The 16,450-nt window shown below is 40.8% G+C and overlaps 1 protein-coding gene across 1 annotated transcript in view; it reads right to left on the bottom strand.

The window, feature by feature from the left end:
- The window catches only part of Rxfp2 (relaxin family peptide receptor 2), a 68,453-nt gene extending 52,417 nt beyond the window's left edge, over positions 1 to 16,036 (bottom strand). The window contains exon 1 of the mRNA XM_012949074.2: positions 15,912 to 16,036. Coding sequence (XP_012804528.2) covers positions 15,912 to 15,921 — 10 coding nt within the window. The 5' untranslated portion in view covers positions 15,922 to 16,036. The remainder of the gene's footprint in view (positions 1 to 15,911) is intronic.
- Between the last annotated feature and the right edge of the window lie 414 nt (positions 16,037 to 16,450).

Here is a 16,450-nt window from a genome sequence, read left to right as displayed (position 1 = left end):
TATATGTTCAATTTGATTTAGATTGGAAAAAAAAAAAGTAGAGTTTCAAATTGCTAGCATCATTTTTCATTAGGCTTCTGTAAGGGCCACACACTGAGTGGTGTACCTTTCAAGGACTATACTAGATTAAAGGGAATCAGAAAGATGTCCCTAGATAGCTATGTTTTCTTGTGGACCAATAAGTAGCCTAAAGTTCATACTTAAAAGGGAAGTTGCTTTAAGTGAAAACTTTGACTTCTCAGTTTTGTTTTATTGCTATTATTAGACAGAGACTCACAGACTTCCCGCTGTAGCCTCCTGAGTTGTGGGATTATAAGCCTGTACCAGCACATCTGACTGTATTTTAGTATTTAAACAAATATCCATGCTTTAAGAACCTATTTTCAGGCTGGAGAGATGGCTTGGCAGTTAAGGTGCTTGCTTGCAAAGCTTAAGGACCCATGTTTGGCTCTCCAGGTCCCATGTAAGCCAGACGCACAGGGTGATGCAATGCTCAAGGTCACACATGCGTGCAAGGGCGTTTCACAGATCTGGAATTCGATTGAAATGGCTGGAGGCCCTGGTGCACCAAGTCTCTCCCTCTTTCTCTGTCTCTCTCTAAAATAAATAAATAAATAAAATTTTAAAAGGTCAGTCTGTTGGGCTTGCCTCAAAAATAATTTTTTAAAAAAGAATATACCTCCTTTCTAAAAACTGTCCAAGAACGGGGAACCCAGAGACTGCTCAGTGAGTGGGTGAAGGAATGAGGAGGGCAGGAAAAGGGGAAAGTAACAGATAGGTAGAGGGGAGGGCATGTCCAACCTCTATTCCATGGGCCGCTAGCATCCAGGAAAGCTATGACTGGGTCTCCACACATTTGTTGGACAAATGGCTGGACACCCTGAGGTGAAGCTTTGGCCCAAGGAATCACGGAGAAGAGAGATGACAGTGCTTCTGTCCTTTTTCTTCTTACTCATCTACTTCTGATTCACTGATTGCCCCATCTCTAAGAGCATCCATTGGCTATTCCTCCTCTTAGTGAGGATTCCTCCATGTTCTAGTCCAATCAGTTCAATCAGTACAAGTTCCCCTGCATCCAAGAAGACTTCTGTGTGCTTTGGGCAGATGAACCTCACACCAGTACTGGCTGTAGTTCATACAGACTGCTTGTGAGGAGCCGTGTGGAGACCACAGAATCATGGACTGGGACCAGGGACGTTCTCTCGCGATGCACAAAGGAATGAGGGTCGCCCATCCTGCCCACAGCGAAGCTTTCCTTGCCATATTTTTGCCATATAAATCATTACTTTTGGGGGCTGGAGGGATGGCTTAGCGGTTAAGGTGTATGCCTGCAAAGCCTAAGGACCCAGGTTTGATTCTCTAGGTCCCACATAAGCCAGATGCACATGGTGCATATATCTGGAGTTCATTTGCAGTGGCTAGAGGCCCTGGTGAACCCATTCTCTCTCTCTATCTCTGTCTCAAATAAATAAATAAAATGTTAAAAAAATCATTACTTTTTTTCCCTATGTCAATATCTTTGTGTTTTCAATAATATGTTTCCCCTCATATCCGTTTTCTTCAATCAGGTCTCAAAGGCTGGGGATGTGGCTCAGTGGTAGAGGGCTTGCCTAGAGGCTCAAAGCCTGAGTTTAGTCTTCAGCACCACCAAAACCAGAAACATCAAACGACCCAGAAAACAACAGCACAACAACATTCAGGTCTCATCTTCAAATCAGATAAGCAAACAAAGTCAAAACGTGCCACATCCCCAAGGCTCTGGCCCTGGGGTGCATTCGGCTCCTCTTCACAATTAACATTTCTCCGAAGGCTCATGGAAGCCAGTATCTCCACTACGTTCCCACCCGTCACTCTCTCATCCACAGCTTCCACTGTTGGCCTCACTGCACTTCTGGGATTCTCATCAAAAGCCAATGATATCCTTCTTGCTACTGAACCCATGTATATTTGATCGTTTTATTTCACTTGTCCCTTGAAACATTTAATGAGTCGTGCACCCCCACGCCCCCCACCTTTGCCAGGCGTGAAGCTTTCTCTCTTGGCTGCCTTGCCAAACCTCCTCCTCCATCTTTATATTGTTTTTAATCTCCTTAAAATTCACCGTCTCACTTTTTTTTTTTTTTCTTTTTTTGAGGTAGGGTTTCACTCTAGTCCAGGCTGACCTGGAATTCACTCTGTAGTCTCAGGGTGGCCTCGAACTCATGGTGATCCTCCTGCCTCTGCCTGCCTCCCTAGTGGTGGGATTAAAGACATGCGCCACCATGCCCGGCTTTCACCTTTTTTTAAATTTTTATTTTTTGCTCAGTACTGTAACTGTCATTGGCATGCATCAGGTCAAGAGGTTTAGGTTTTTGCCTTTCTTTCTTTTCTTCATCTCCTTTTATTCCTCATCATCATCCTTTTTTTGTTTTTCTTGGTTTTTGTTTTTTGTCGGGTAAGGTCTCGCTCTATTCCAGGCTAACCTGGAATTCACTATATAGTCTCAGGGTGACTTCACACTCAGGGGATCCTCCTGCCTCTGCCACCTGAATGCTGGGATTACCATAAAGGCATTTCTTTGAACAATAAAGTCAAAGAATTTAGAGAAACTTATAAATATTGCTAATATAAGCTTTTCAAAGAAGGATACTTAAAAATAGTTCTTGTTTGCCTTATATTTTCAAATTGATTTATTAGAAAAATAGTATATTATTGTCAAAAATTATAGAAAACCTATTCATGAGGCAAAGTTAATTCTTTAAAAGGAATACAGTGGCTTTAAAAAAACAAAACAAAAAAACTTGTTTATGCCCATGTACTGGCTGGAACTTTCATTCCTGACAGCAAGGGTTTGGAACACAGGACTTGGAACTATGTGTGAGAAACAGAATCTGGCAATGAGGCTGAAATTCTTTGGGGGAGGTCAGCCCTCTTGCTATAACTCACACATATTTCTTTCCCATTAGTCTCTTATCTGTGACTTTGCTTACAAAATGGGTCCTGGGGTGGAACTACTGAATCTTGACATTAAAATAACTATGCAAACTGAAAAGAGAAGGTAATTTACTTGATTTAATTCTATACATCCCCTCCAGCTTATTTAATGGTGAATTTCTGAAGGCTTTTCCTTTGAGACAGGGCATAACAATGTCTACCTCTCAGTAGTACAGTTCCGGAGGACTTAGCCAGTGTAATTGAGTAAGGAGGACAAATCAGTGCTGTAAATGCTAGAAAAGAGGAAATTAAACCTGTCATTCTTCATGCATGAGGCCATCAAAGATGAGTTATTAGTGACTGAAGCAAGATTTCCTACAAAGTTAGTTGAATATAAACCACAAACAATTAGAAGGTAAAGTGATAAAAGCACCTTTCACTATAGGATCAAAAAAAAAAGATATATGATGTTATTGAGAGAAATTAAAGCTAAAAAGCTAAAGAGTGGATACTATTTTAAAGACATGAATTTTTTTGCCCAAATTTATTTCCATCATCAAAGGAATACCAAAGAAATTTCATCCTCACTACACACATATCAAGTTATTATAATGGCACCCTGATTTAGGCAGCATGATAGTTGTGTAAAGATTAATGAAACAGACCAGAAGAACAGAATAGAAACTTTAGAGAATGATGGACACATAAAAGAATACTCGATACATGCCCAATGATACTGCAGAGAAGCAAGACGAGGCAGTAATCAACCCCAGGTAGTTTCTGTATCAAAGCATGAAAAGGGACATCAGTGTCTGGAAGATAAATGAGAGGAACTTTTATGACTCTGGGGTATTCCTTTAGGGAGAGTATCAATAAGGGCAAAAATAGAATAAAGCCCTAATCATGAAGGAAGAGACTGAAGGGAGGCTATATTAAAAAATTAAGAACTTTTGGGGCTGGAGAGATGGCTTAGTGGTTAAGGTACTTGTTGGCAAAGTCTAAGGACTCATGTTCTACTCTCCAGATCCCACATATGCCAGACACGCTAGGTGACGCAAGGTTGTGCACGCGCACAGGATGGCGCACACATATGGAGCTGTGCCGCGGACTGACTCTCGGGGAGATCAGGACCGAGGGAGAACAAGGGCGAAGGCTCAAGGAGAACTCGGGATTCGGCGAGGAAATGACAGACAGACACACTCTAGGTAGAATATGCTGCTGCAATTTACTGAAGGTTTCATGAAGATTTTATACAGATTGAACAGGGAAACTTAGCAAGCCAACAAGTGATCTCAGAAATCATTAATCTAAACAATCTTAAGTATTGTTCTATTGTAAGCATACATGCAATGTTGATCAGGCAGGAACTGTACCCATTTTTTTAAGAAGGACGCCTTGCATCATTGACCACAGCTTTACATGAATAGAAGCTTGGGGTAAGGGATGTAAGGTGAACAATAGGTTATTTATTTTTTATAAACCGAGCAGAGAGCCATCTCTTTCCACTTATAAGATTATTTATATAATCCTCATATTCATTATAAAAGTGTTTCTATCCAAAAGACCACCAATATTTTAAGGCTGGTTTAATGTTTTCCAGGAATTCTTTTCTTTCTTGTCTAGAGTATAAGCACCAAGGCTTACGTGTCCTTGCTAAGCATTTCATAAATGGAAGAGAATGCCATAGCCTCCTTATTCCTTCATAATTCATTCATCTATTACCGAATTCATCATATCCTCCCTCATAGGGGAGTGGATCTAGGTAGTTCCCAGCTCTGGGAGTCTACTATCAGCCCTTGATCAAGTACTGAACATACCCCCCAGGAAGTTTCCTGGTGGAAAAGCCTAAGTTTTACAACTCCTTATCTGTAGAACTGTCATACTTCTAATGAACATTACCGATTAACATTTCTACTTTCACTTTCTCAGGATCAGTATTGTTCTAAAACATCATAAGCTGTTTCTACTCTACACCATCTAAAAACTGTTCTAGAGTTAATTTTTTATTCCTAATAGAGTTATACATTTCCTCCATTGCCCTAATCATAGGAGGGGCACATTCAATACTCAAATTGTTTTTTGTACTCTGATTGCGTGCAAGATTAATAGTAAGTGTAGCGTAGAACCTAGCTGTTCTTTGACAAACAACTAGAAGGAAGCAGGAGAGAAACAAAGCGCAGAAAACAGCTCATTGGCGCCAGCAATTAGGTCGTCGTGACTTCATGGGCAGCAGGAACCTTTACAGTAACCAACTGCCAAGGGGTCACCAGGGGCATCCCTCCGAAGAGTGCTGGCCCTCTGTCCTCAGCTCTCATCCAGTACAGAAGCATCTCTGCTTGCTACACAGGCGAGGTCACCGTGGACGTACCAGAGCTGGATGGCAGTGGCTGGAGGCCCTGGCATGCCAAGTCTCCCTCTCTGTCTTATAAAACATTAAGAGCTTTTGGACTAAGAGATAGCTTAGTGGTTAAGGCACCTGCCTGGGAAGCCTAAAGTACCCAGGTTCAATCCCCCAATACCCACGTAAACCCAGATGCACAAGGTGGCACATGTGTCTGGAGTTCATTTGCAGTGGCTAAAGGCCCTAGTGTGATCCTCTCTCTCTCTCTCTCTCTCTCTCTATTTCTCTAATAAGTAATTAAAAATAAAACAATAAAAATTAGGAACTTTCACTAAAACTAGAATAAAAGGAAAGAGATCGTTAGGAAAGGTGAAGGCAATCCACATACTTGAAGACATTAGCAAGAGCATCTACTACATAGATATTATAGAAATCAATAAGAAATAATATAATCAACAGGAAATTGAAAACAGGTGGGAAAGTTGAATGTTATCTAAACAATAGAAGATGTCTAAATGACTTAAAGCTCCTTAAAAGTTATCAAATCTAGTCTGTATCCACAGAAGTGTAGTTTAACCCACAGTAAGATCCCCTACTGGTTACGTATGGTATAATTTTTAGTATATTTTAATTTTTTATATTTATTCAATATTTGCAAGTAGAGAGACAGAGATAAAGACAAGAAAAACAGAGAGAATGGGCTTGCCAGAGCCTCTAGCTACTCTAAATCAAGGCCAGATACTTTGTGCATCTGTTTATGTGGCCACCAGGGAATCAAACCTGGGTCTTAGCCTACACAGGCAAGCACCTTAACTGCTAAGCCATCACTGGTATCATTTTAAAATATTTTATTTTTATTTATTTATTTGAGAGAGAGAGAGATACAGAAATAGACAGGGAGAGAGAGAGAGAGAGAGAGAGAGAGAGAGAGAGAGAGAGAGAGAGAGAGAGAGGGAGAGAGAATGGGTGCACCAGGGCCTCCAGACACTGCAAATGAACACCAGATGCATACGCCCCCTTGTGCATCTGGCTTACGTGGGTCCTGTGGAGTTGAACCTGGGTCCTTTGGCTTTGCAAGCAATCTAACCACTAAGCCATCTCTCCAGCCCCCATCACTGGTATCATCTTAAAGAACAATGATGCAGACTGGTGAGGACATGTACAAACAAACCTGGACAGACTTCCTAAGCACTAATTAGAACACCTGGTTCAGAAAACAGCTTGTCACCATCTACGGACCCCGAGGCTTTGCAAATGGTACAGGTCTGCAGCCTCCCTTCTAGGCATCTGTGCACAGAAATGCATGTGCATGCGTCCCCCAACACTCCCACTAGAACATTCCCAGAAGAATTATTCACCACAGCCCCAAACTGGAAACAATCCAAATATCTTTGAAGTAGTAAAAGATGGTGGCATACTTCTCAACAACTCCCTTTCCATTGGCTCTTTCTTTCTTTCTGTCACCTCTTCCACAATGGTCCCTGTATGCTCATGTTTTTAAGATGTTAATTGTTCCTCAAATTGATATCCATAAAGCAAACTCCATTAAAAATTCCCAGGGAGAATATATATATAAAACACGAAATTTTAAAAGATAAAATTTTATTTATCTTATGACAATACTTCTTTTTGTCAGTTTTATTTTTAATATTTTTATTTATTTCCAAGGGAAGAGAGAGAGAGAGATAGGCATACCAGGGCCTACAGCTACTACAAAAGAACTCCAGATTGGGCCAGACGTGGTGGCACACGCCTTTAATCCAGCACTTGGGAAGCAGAGGTAGGAGGATCGCCGTGAGTTCGAGGCCACCCTGAGACTACATAGTGAATTCCAGGTCAGCCTGGGCTAGAGTGAGACAGAAAGAAAAAACAAACAAACAAAAAAAAAACCTCCTTAAACATGTGCCTCTTTGTGCATATAACTTTAATATGGGTACAGGGGACTTGAACCCAGACTATCAGGCTTTGCAAGCAAGTGCCTTTAACTGCTGAGCCATCTGCCCAGCTCCCTTTTTTTAAAAGTTGCCATTGACATTTTTGCTTGAAGCTATCCACTGTAGAGCCAAATAGGAGGCTAAGCCTCCCTTAACAGTCCAGAAAATTATGTGAAGGCTGCACTAAGTGGTCCACACTGATCTCTCAAACCGTGCAGAGCACAGCTTAATTTCTCTACATGTTACTCTTTGCAGAACCCACAGTTCACACGTACAGGGGTTAAATGCACCTAGCTTTTGTGAAACCTTGTGTTCCTAGGGAGAGCAAAGTACTTTCTCAGTGGATAATTTTAGCTTTAGTTATTACAGTAAGAGCAGCATTGTAAAGTGGGAAGGAGAAAACAACTATGAAGGTAATGGCTTCCAGGAAAGGAGCAGGGGTTGTCAGTAACACTCAGCGTAGATTGCTACCCTCTGCCTGCCTATAAGAGTGTTTATATAAGGGCTCTTTCATCTTGTCCTCAGATGGCTCTTAAGGAAATATGTGTAGTAGCCTCCAAGAGAATGCGAGAGAACCATGTCTTCTACATTTTCAATACATCATGCATTTATAGACAAGAGAATTAGGAGCAGAAATATTTACAGCAATAAATGGTCTATTTTTAGCCTAAGTGGTCAGACAGAATGCCTCAGACAAGCTGTGAATAAAAGACAGAGGGTTTGGGGATATAGTAATGCATTTAGGTTTCATTTCCAGCACCAGTCTCTTCCCCTACACACAAAAGAGACAGAGGCCCTGGCATGGTGGCACACGCCTTTAATCCCAGCACTTGGGAGGCAGAGGTAGGAGGACTGCTGTGAGTTCGAGGCTAACCTGAGACTACATAGTGAATTCCAGGTGGCTTGGGCTACAGCAAGACCCTACCTTGAATAACTGAGAGAGAGAGAGAGAGAGAGAGAGAGAGAGAGAGAGAGAGAGAGAGAGAGAGGTGCAGGCAACGATCCTACCTGTCACACTGCTGTCTCATCTGTCCTGGTTTTGTCAGGCACTCCATGACCCCAGGTCTGTGCTGTGCCTGCCCTATTTATTTATATATTTATTATTTGCAAGCAGAAGGAGATAGAAGAGAGACAAACAGAAAGAATGGGCACACCAGGGCCTCTAGTCACTGCAAACATACTCCAAACGCACACATCACTTGTGCATCTGGCTTTATGTGGGTACTGGGGAATCAAACTTGACTCATTGGGTTTTGCAAGCAAGTGTCTTAACTGCTGAGACATCTCTCCAGCCCTTACACCTCTTTTCCGATGAGGTGCAAACTTAGGAATAAAAGCTACCTTTCCCCCCACCCCCGACTTCTAGATAAGCACCTCAGTCCATGGAGAGCAAATTCTACATATGCTCTATCACACTTCTCCAAAGACAGAAAAGACTGCTTGCCAGGTAGAAGAGAGAAATTTTTAATTTTCTGTTCTGGTGTATATGTGTGTATGTGGGGGGGGGACTAAAAGGTTTTTCTTTTAAAAATTTCTCTTTTTAATTTTTAGTTGACATACAGAGATTTAGTTATCCATTCTTGCATTAAATGCATTTTTTAAATTCCCATTCTCCCCTCCAACCTTCCATCTCCCTCTTTCCGCTTCCTCCATTCAGATATATCCTTTTGTCTTTCACTCTGGCCTCAAAACCCTGCATCTTCTCTCTTACATGTGAGTATTAACATTATGTATTTTCATTGAATTATGTCATAGGAGAGAGAAGTTTCCATAGACCATGGATAGAGAAAAGGCAACTGTTCTTTTCAGCAGAGCTAAAGCCGTACTGGGAAGGGGAAATGGACGTGCAATGAAGTAATCAGAGAGGGGCGCAATGATAGCTTGAAAGAAGTCTGGGGGGCAAAGCTAGGTTGGCAAAGGCTGTGACCACGCGCAGTGAAGTGCTGGGACTGAGTTGCAGACGGTGGCTCAGGAGGGCAGGACCATCCAAAGTTGTAGTTTAAATAAGGCCCCCAGCTCACAGCTGATAGGAAACAATGTGGAACTGTGCAAACGGGGTTTAGGATCGGAGCTGCATCACCCACATGGCCAAATGCCTGAGCTATTAACATGACCTATAGTCCATGGACTATGTTGACATACTTAGTAAAACACTTGTAAGGGGACATGAGCAGGAGAAATATTTTTATTTTATTTTATTTTGCTTTTTCAATAAATATATTTTAATATTTTATTTAGTTATTTGAGAGAGAGAGAAAGAGAATGGGCACACCAGAGCCTCCAGTCACTGCAAACTCCAGGTACACGCTCCCCCTTGTACATCTGGCTTACATGGGTACTGGGGAATTGAACCTGAGTTCTTAGAGTTTGTAGGCAAGTGCCTTAACCTCTAAGCCATCTCTCCAGCTCAAGGAGAAATATTTATCCAACTTCACAAATATGGCCATGGTTTAAACAAAGGGAGAACTTTTACTTGAGGACTAGGGGATACCAAAACTTTTTTAAAAAGTAGTTGAAAATCCCTGTACCAAAAACTCTCAAAAAAAGGAGCAGAACGAACGTCATGAAATAGGAATAGAAGTTTACAAAGTCAGACCACACTGCTCTTGGCACAGTTGGAATTATTAGAGTGAAAAGTATCACTGTTGAAATACAAAAAGACCTGGGAAACTGGGTTAAAGAACAAACTGGAATCAGCTAAAGGAGTCGTTGAAACTATCTTTCCCTCATCAAACACATTCCTGGGCAAAGAAAAGAGTCATTTGGCTACTGGTGGAGACAGCAAGGCCACAGGATATTAGAGGACCAGAACGGGGTGGCAGCTCGGCCCGTATCGTCTTAGCAGAAACCCCATGGGAAGTTTCCTTGTAATATTTTACGTACTCTAATTTTAGGAAGTTCCTACGATGCATATTCCATAAGATATACAACATTCCCTACTATGTCTTAGACAAATCTTGTAATCAAATGCATCATTTGCTACAGCACAAACCTATGAGATTTTCAAGGAAGTGTATAAAAGAAAGATCAAAACTAGTCAGTTTAGACTGGAATTGTAGGCCACGGCCATGGAACTTTCAGACTTGAGAGCTTTCCTGATTTTGTCAGGACGGGAGTCCTGCGACCTAAGACACAAAACTCATCTGGTTCTGTTTGGGCCTGCGTTGATCGGGCCAGAGACAAGTGCCACAAAGGAAGAAGCCGCCCCAAGCCCCCTGGGAGGGGAGGAAGCGCAGCAAAAAGACGGGAAGTGGTGAGGGGCAAGGATGGATTGACTAAGGGGCAAGTCGAAGGATAGGTGAACCCCAAAGTACAAACACAACAGCAGACGCCAGCGAGCAGCTCCGGGCAGCTGGGAGAATTGCCGTGGCTGCAGCATAAGCCGCTGCGGAGAGAAGAGGGCTGGGAAGGGGAGGCAGAGAGAAAGGCTTCAGGGACGGGAGGCAACACCGGGGGTGAGGGGTGAGGGGTGAGAGGCAGAAGCAGGAGGAGGAGGGGCCAAGAGAGTGTCTAGGACAGATGGGTGCAGAGGCGAGCAAAGGAGAAATGTCCAGGCAGTGAACGGATAAAAGTAGCAATTGCTGGGCTGGAGGGATGGCTTAGCAGTCAAGGCATTTGTTTGCAAAAGCCAAAGGACCCAGGTTCGATTCCCCAGGACCCACGTAAGCCAGATGCACAAGGGGGCACACGCGTCTGGAGTTCATCTGCAGTGGCTGGAGGCCCTGGAGTGATAATTCTCTCTCTCTCCCTCCCTTTCTTTCCCCCTCTTTCTCTCTGTCAAATAAGCAAAAATAAATTTTTTAAAAAGAGCAATTGCTGCATTCAACACATGGCAGGTTGTCATTACCGACAGCCGTCCCATGTGCAGCGAAACACCGGAACCTAGTGCTGTGTTTCGGTGCCCGTTTCCCCTCTGCCTTTGTGCCCCTTTCTGGCACTCAGTGTGCTACATTCACGCAGACCTTCTTAGCTTCGACACGTAGATACGGAGTTTGTCTTTCCGTGTAGACAGATGCTCCAAGCCTAAAGCAGTGAGGGGCGGGAGACGCTAATCATCCTGATTTGATCTGTGCCCCTGAACACAGGTGTTGAAAGATTCCCCTGATGTGTATGGTGTGTTAATGAGGGGCTGGAGAGATGGCTCAGTGGTTAAGGCGCTTGCCTGCAAAGCTTAACAACTTGGTTCAATTCCCCAGGACCCATATAAAGCCAGATGCACAAAGTGGAGCATGGGTCTAACGTCCTTTGCAGCAGCTGGAGGTCCTGCCATGCCTATCCTTTCTCTCCCTCCCACCCTGTTTGCAAATTTAAAAAAAAAAGTTTAAAAAAAAACAAATTATAAAGAATATATGTTTAAAAGAATAAGAATGAGGTTAAAGAAAACATTTTGAATCATTTCACTGTAAAGACATGATCAATATTTGAGGAGACAGATTTGTTTACTCTGAAACATCCTGGGAACAGCCCACAGTACCCCATAAATGGATACAGGCTTTCCATGTCAGCTGAAACTATGAAGTCCAGATGAAAGCAGAGGACACACAACAGAAACGAAGAGCAACAGCTGGGCAGATGTGGGGAAGGTGGAGCAGGGAGGAAGGGGCCTAGGTCAGGTGATCAGGGGCAAGGAGGGGGAGTCAGGAAAGGAGCGCTGGGAAGCTGCCCGTCACTGTTGAGCACGTTGCAATGGTCTTTCCTTCACCATATGGCTAATCTCTCCACTACATCCCATTTGATATTAAAACGTTCACAAGCCGATTTATCACACAGATGCTAAGGGAACCACTTTACTTTTGTATGGGGTACTTCCCTTAGGTATTGACCCATGGTATTCATTAGCAAATAATATTATTACCTTTTATACATACAAAACCCTGCAAGTGCCCCGTTTACTCTGGAAGTGGAGTAAGACATTGACACCACGTAAATTAAACTTACAAGAAAGACTTGGGATTTTTTGTTGTTGTTGTTTCCAGATAATTGCATCTCTGATTTCACTATTATTTCTCGTGTTAAGGAAACACATCCGTTGTGCTTTCTGAAGAGGTCACACATGTAACCAAATAAGCAAGCCAAGAAAGTTTCGAGCTCTTAAATTGATATATCCTCTTAAAAGCTTTACCTACCTGTTGCCCAGTAACTACAAACTGCAACTATTCTCTTGTTAATTGAGCTTTATTTGAGATGCTATGTTCCAAGATTAAAAAAAATATGTATTTTTTTAACCTTTCTAAAAATCATCTTTTTGAAAGCAGAATCTCAATTTTGTCTCTAGAGTTCAAGTGGCAAGCAGCTTGTTACTTCATACGAGAGGCTTTAAACCTTTTCTGACACCTGGCTGTATTTATTCACAGTAAGATGTGTAAGCATCTATTGCAAGATCTGTGTAGTCAGCTAGTGTCTTTGGATTCCATACCTATGAAGGCTTTGATGTCTCTGGCCCATGTTCACTCACCTCCATTTTGCCTCAAGCAAGTGAGTTTCTTTTTTCATTACTGGTGAGAAAAAAATTCAGGAGATCTTGCTTGAAATACAATTGATTTTCACAACCATGCGCAGCATGGATGAAATTGTGTGAAATTAAAATGTAGTTGGAGAACCTTCTTTTTTCCTTGGGAAAGGACTACTCAAGTCATACGTAGGATGTGGCCACTAGGGGGCAATCGAACACCGTTCGCTGCAGAATGCTCCTGGGCGTCTGCGTAACAAATTATTTGAATAAGCAGTGATTGGTAGCTATCAAGTAGAATCCTCAATATTGGAAACTTTAATTTCCTATGTAAGCCATGTTTTTGTTTGTAATATTGTCCTTACTGATTCACTTAAAAGCTTCTCAGAGGTGATCAGTGGCTGGTTAGCAAGAACACAGTGAGTAAATTGATGATAAACTGTACATGTAACATCAATCATGTGTGTCATCTGTAAGTTATCAGTGAGTGTGTGAAAACAGGAAACATCACTCACGTCTTAGGCATTCCAGAGTGATCATGACTCCAAGAAATAAAATAATAAACTTGTATCATTTTTCACTTGGTTTAAAGTGGCCTAGTCACAAATTTAAATTTAGAAAGCCACACTTACTCTGATATAATTTTTTAAATGAGCTTTGTATGATTATTACAAAGAGCTTTTCCATTTCACCTGTCTAGACTCTTCTGTGAAGAAGACAAAAAGCTTTAGTAACTAGAAAACAAATACTTACAATTTTCATTAGTACAATTAAGACATCAAAGCGGTGATTAACATGTCTCACTTTGAAAATGGATCACTTTAATTATAAAGGCTTAAAGGAACAGTACATGAACTTAAAAGACAACGTTTTTCAGAGAACTGTAACTCATCAGTAAGCACTTATTGGTTACAGATTGGTGGCTACGGATCCAAGACTGGACACTTACTCAGAGATAAACAAAATGATGTGTTTAAAACTGTTTCATGTCTTGTTCAAGAAAACCATTACACTGTGGGAAGTGACAGCTTGCTTTGGAAAGGGTTTGATGTCAGGAAGGTCGAATCAAATTCAGATGTGCTATCATGAGTAAGAGAGTCCGCCGCATTAGCCAGCTACAGTTCTAAACATCAAAGACGGTTGTAAGGGTCCAAAAACCTACTTTTTAAAATTGTGTATTGCTAGAAATCCTACAAAATTGAATAGTATAAATACAGACAGGCCACAAACTTCTGAATATCTTAAATCAAAGAAATAACTTGCCTCAACAGTTGTTGCTTCATGTAAGATGAGTTAATATGCTTTTTCTCCTTAGATAAAAGTTAACTTTCCATGTAAACCCAAAATAAAAAATGGTGCTAGGTATATTGAGATAAGACTTTTAAATAATTTGGAACAAAGTTTTAGTATCATTTTAAGTTCGTGATAAAATTTGGAAATCTTTAATTTTTAAGGTAAGTTTAGGTAGCATATTTTTCTGTGCATACATATTTCATTTATGTTCACAGGTATTACATTTTGTTTCAAAATTAAAAGGGCTCCTTTGAAATTCATTTAATAAAATTCAGTACTTTAAAAATCCAAAAAAGGATTTCTGAGCAAACAAAGATAACTCCAAATTCTAATATTTATTCTTAGAGGGCTATAAAATGTCATGGGGAAAGATTACAAATTAAACCGAATATGTTTTGAATCACAATAACTGTAAGCCCACATCCTTTGAGTATGGTGAACGCATTATAATTTCATAAGCTCACAATAAAACTTTTTTCCCTTAAATCAGTGTAATTTAATTATTGTTAGCTTTACCATAAAATGTCACTGATCTAAAGATCAGTAATTTAACATAAAAATTTGTAAAACCTCAGAACGCAGAAGAAAATTATCTAGTCTACATGTATGTGCTTTTGTAGATTTTCAAGAACATTATTTACCCAGGTTAACTCTTAGGGAGAGAATTTCTCGTTCATATTTGCCTGTTGCCTTCACCGTGTTAACAAGGCAGCACAGCTCTTAAGAACCACATGCATTTCATAGCCATGTTTCAACAGGTTGAAGTTTTTCAAATTAAGCTTCTAGTTTTCTAATTTGCCCTACTTCTAAAAGGAAGAAAGACTAAATCATATATTTTGTCTATGGCTCCTGTCATCAACATTATTTTCTAAAACATTGTTTTTATCTTTAGCTTTTACAATATTAAAAGACAAGTTTCCATGAAAAGTTCGCTTGCATATGGAAATAGCTAGGCTTCAAGTAATTAATGATAATGACAATGAAATGCAAATTTGATGTTGACTTCTTAGATACTACAATGAGACTAGTAAATATCACACCGCTAAGTGAAATTGTATGTTCTTGGGGAGTTGCGCTCATTTAAAGCAAGAAAGCAGTGACCTTACCTTTCACATCTATCAGAATGATGAAAGGAAGCAGAAGGAACATTGCAGTCAATCAGAGGCTGAAGAGACGTCTAAGATCTCAAACCAGCAACAGGTTTATAGCAAGTGGGCTCTTAGACATGTGCTGCTCACACCTCGGGAGGAGTTCTGATGTAGTGAGTGAGCGTGGTGCCTCCCCTGTCTGAGCATGCTCACAGCTCAGCTTCACTGGTACAAGGGGAGCTCAGCTCCCATCACTACGTGGCCTGGTTTCTCTGCTCTTTCATGTTATCTTTTCTTTCTTCAAATGTACAATTGTGTTCTTGTTCATTCATTCATTATGGTATATAAAGAAGGATAGTAATATATGTTAATATCATTAGATAAGAAAGATTATGATCGTTTAATATTTTACTTTCAACCACATAGAACATCTCCCTCTATTTTAAATCCAAACATGCCTAGATATTCTTAAACATGAGAGCATAGATTTATACCAAATAAGCTATGGAATTATTTACAAACATGGTTTTCATGAAGCAAATGAGAAAGAAACTTTTTAGGCTGGAGATGGGCTCGGTTGGTGGCATACTCCCTAGCATGTCCAAAGTTCTGCCTGTGATCCCAGCACTGCCTAAGCCAGCTGTGGTGGTACATGCTGTGATCCCAGCACCGGGAGGTGGAGGGAGGGAGATCAGAAGTTCAAGGTCATCCTTAGCTACATAGTGATCTTAAGACCATCTTAAGCTTAACACACACACACGCGCGCACACACACACACTTTACTTACAAATACAATGAACCTCTGCTTCCATTCAACCTAAACACTCAAAATACACCAATGTTTTCAAATTGCACATGCACAGCAATAATTAAATTTATTCCACATTCCTTACCGTAAAGCATTTCCACACTTATTTGAATTTCACTGTGGTCATATCTGTTTTAAAGTACAAACCCTCTTCCGTGCCTGCCTTTTGAAGCCATCAGCAATGACTTATCTCTTATATCCTGAAAACAGCTTCTCAAACAGCATGCTTAGTGTAAGGTACAGGGTGGAAAGAGACTTCAGTCTTTTCTGTAGTCTGTTGATCTTTGTGTAATTCTAAAGAATTCTCAAAAAAAAAAAAAAAAGAAGAAAGAAAGAAAGAAAGAAAGAACGAACGAACGAAAAAGACATTGTGGAATTATTTCCTTGTCAGAATATATGTTTTATGAGCTGGGCAAAAGCTATGTAAACTTTGTAGTCCTGACTTGGACAGAGGATTTTGTAATGAAAAGATACACATTCCCTTGTGTGTTGTGATTAATGTGTCCAAACACTGTTTGAAAAACTTCCTTGTTATGACTGTATCTGTCTCGGCCGATCATGAGGTGGGATTTCATTGTCCCCCCCGCCCCTTCATTCCAGCCCTAGATAGAATAAGGATTCAAA

This window comes from Jaculus jaculus, chromosome 7 (assembly GCF_020740685.1).
Source record: "Jaculus jaculus isolate mJacJac1 chromosome 7, mJacJac1.mat.Y.cur, whole genome shotgun sequence".
Taxonomy (NCBI): domain Eukaryota; kingdom Metazoa; phylum Chordata; class Mammalia; order Rodentia; family Dipodidae; genus Jaculus; species Jaculus jaculus.
Note: the sequence above shows the minus strand (reverse complement) of the source record. Positions and strands in the feature narration are given on the sequence as shown.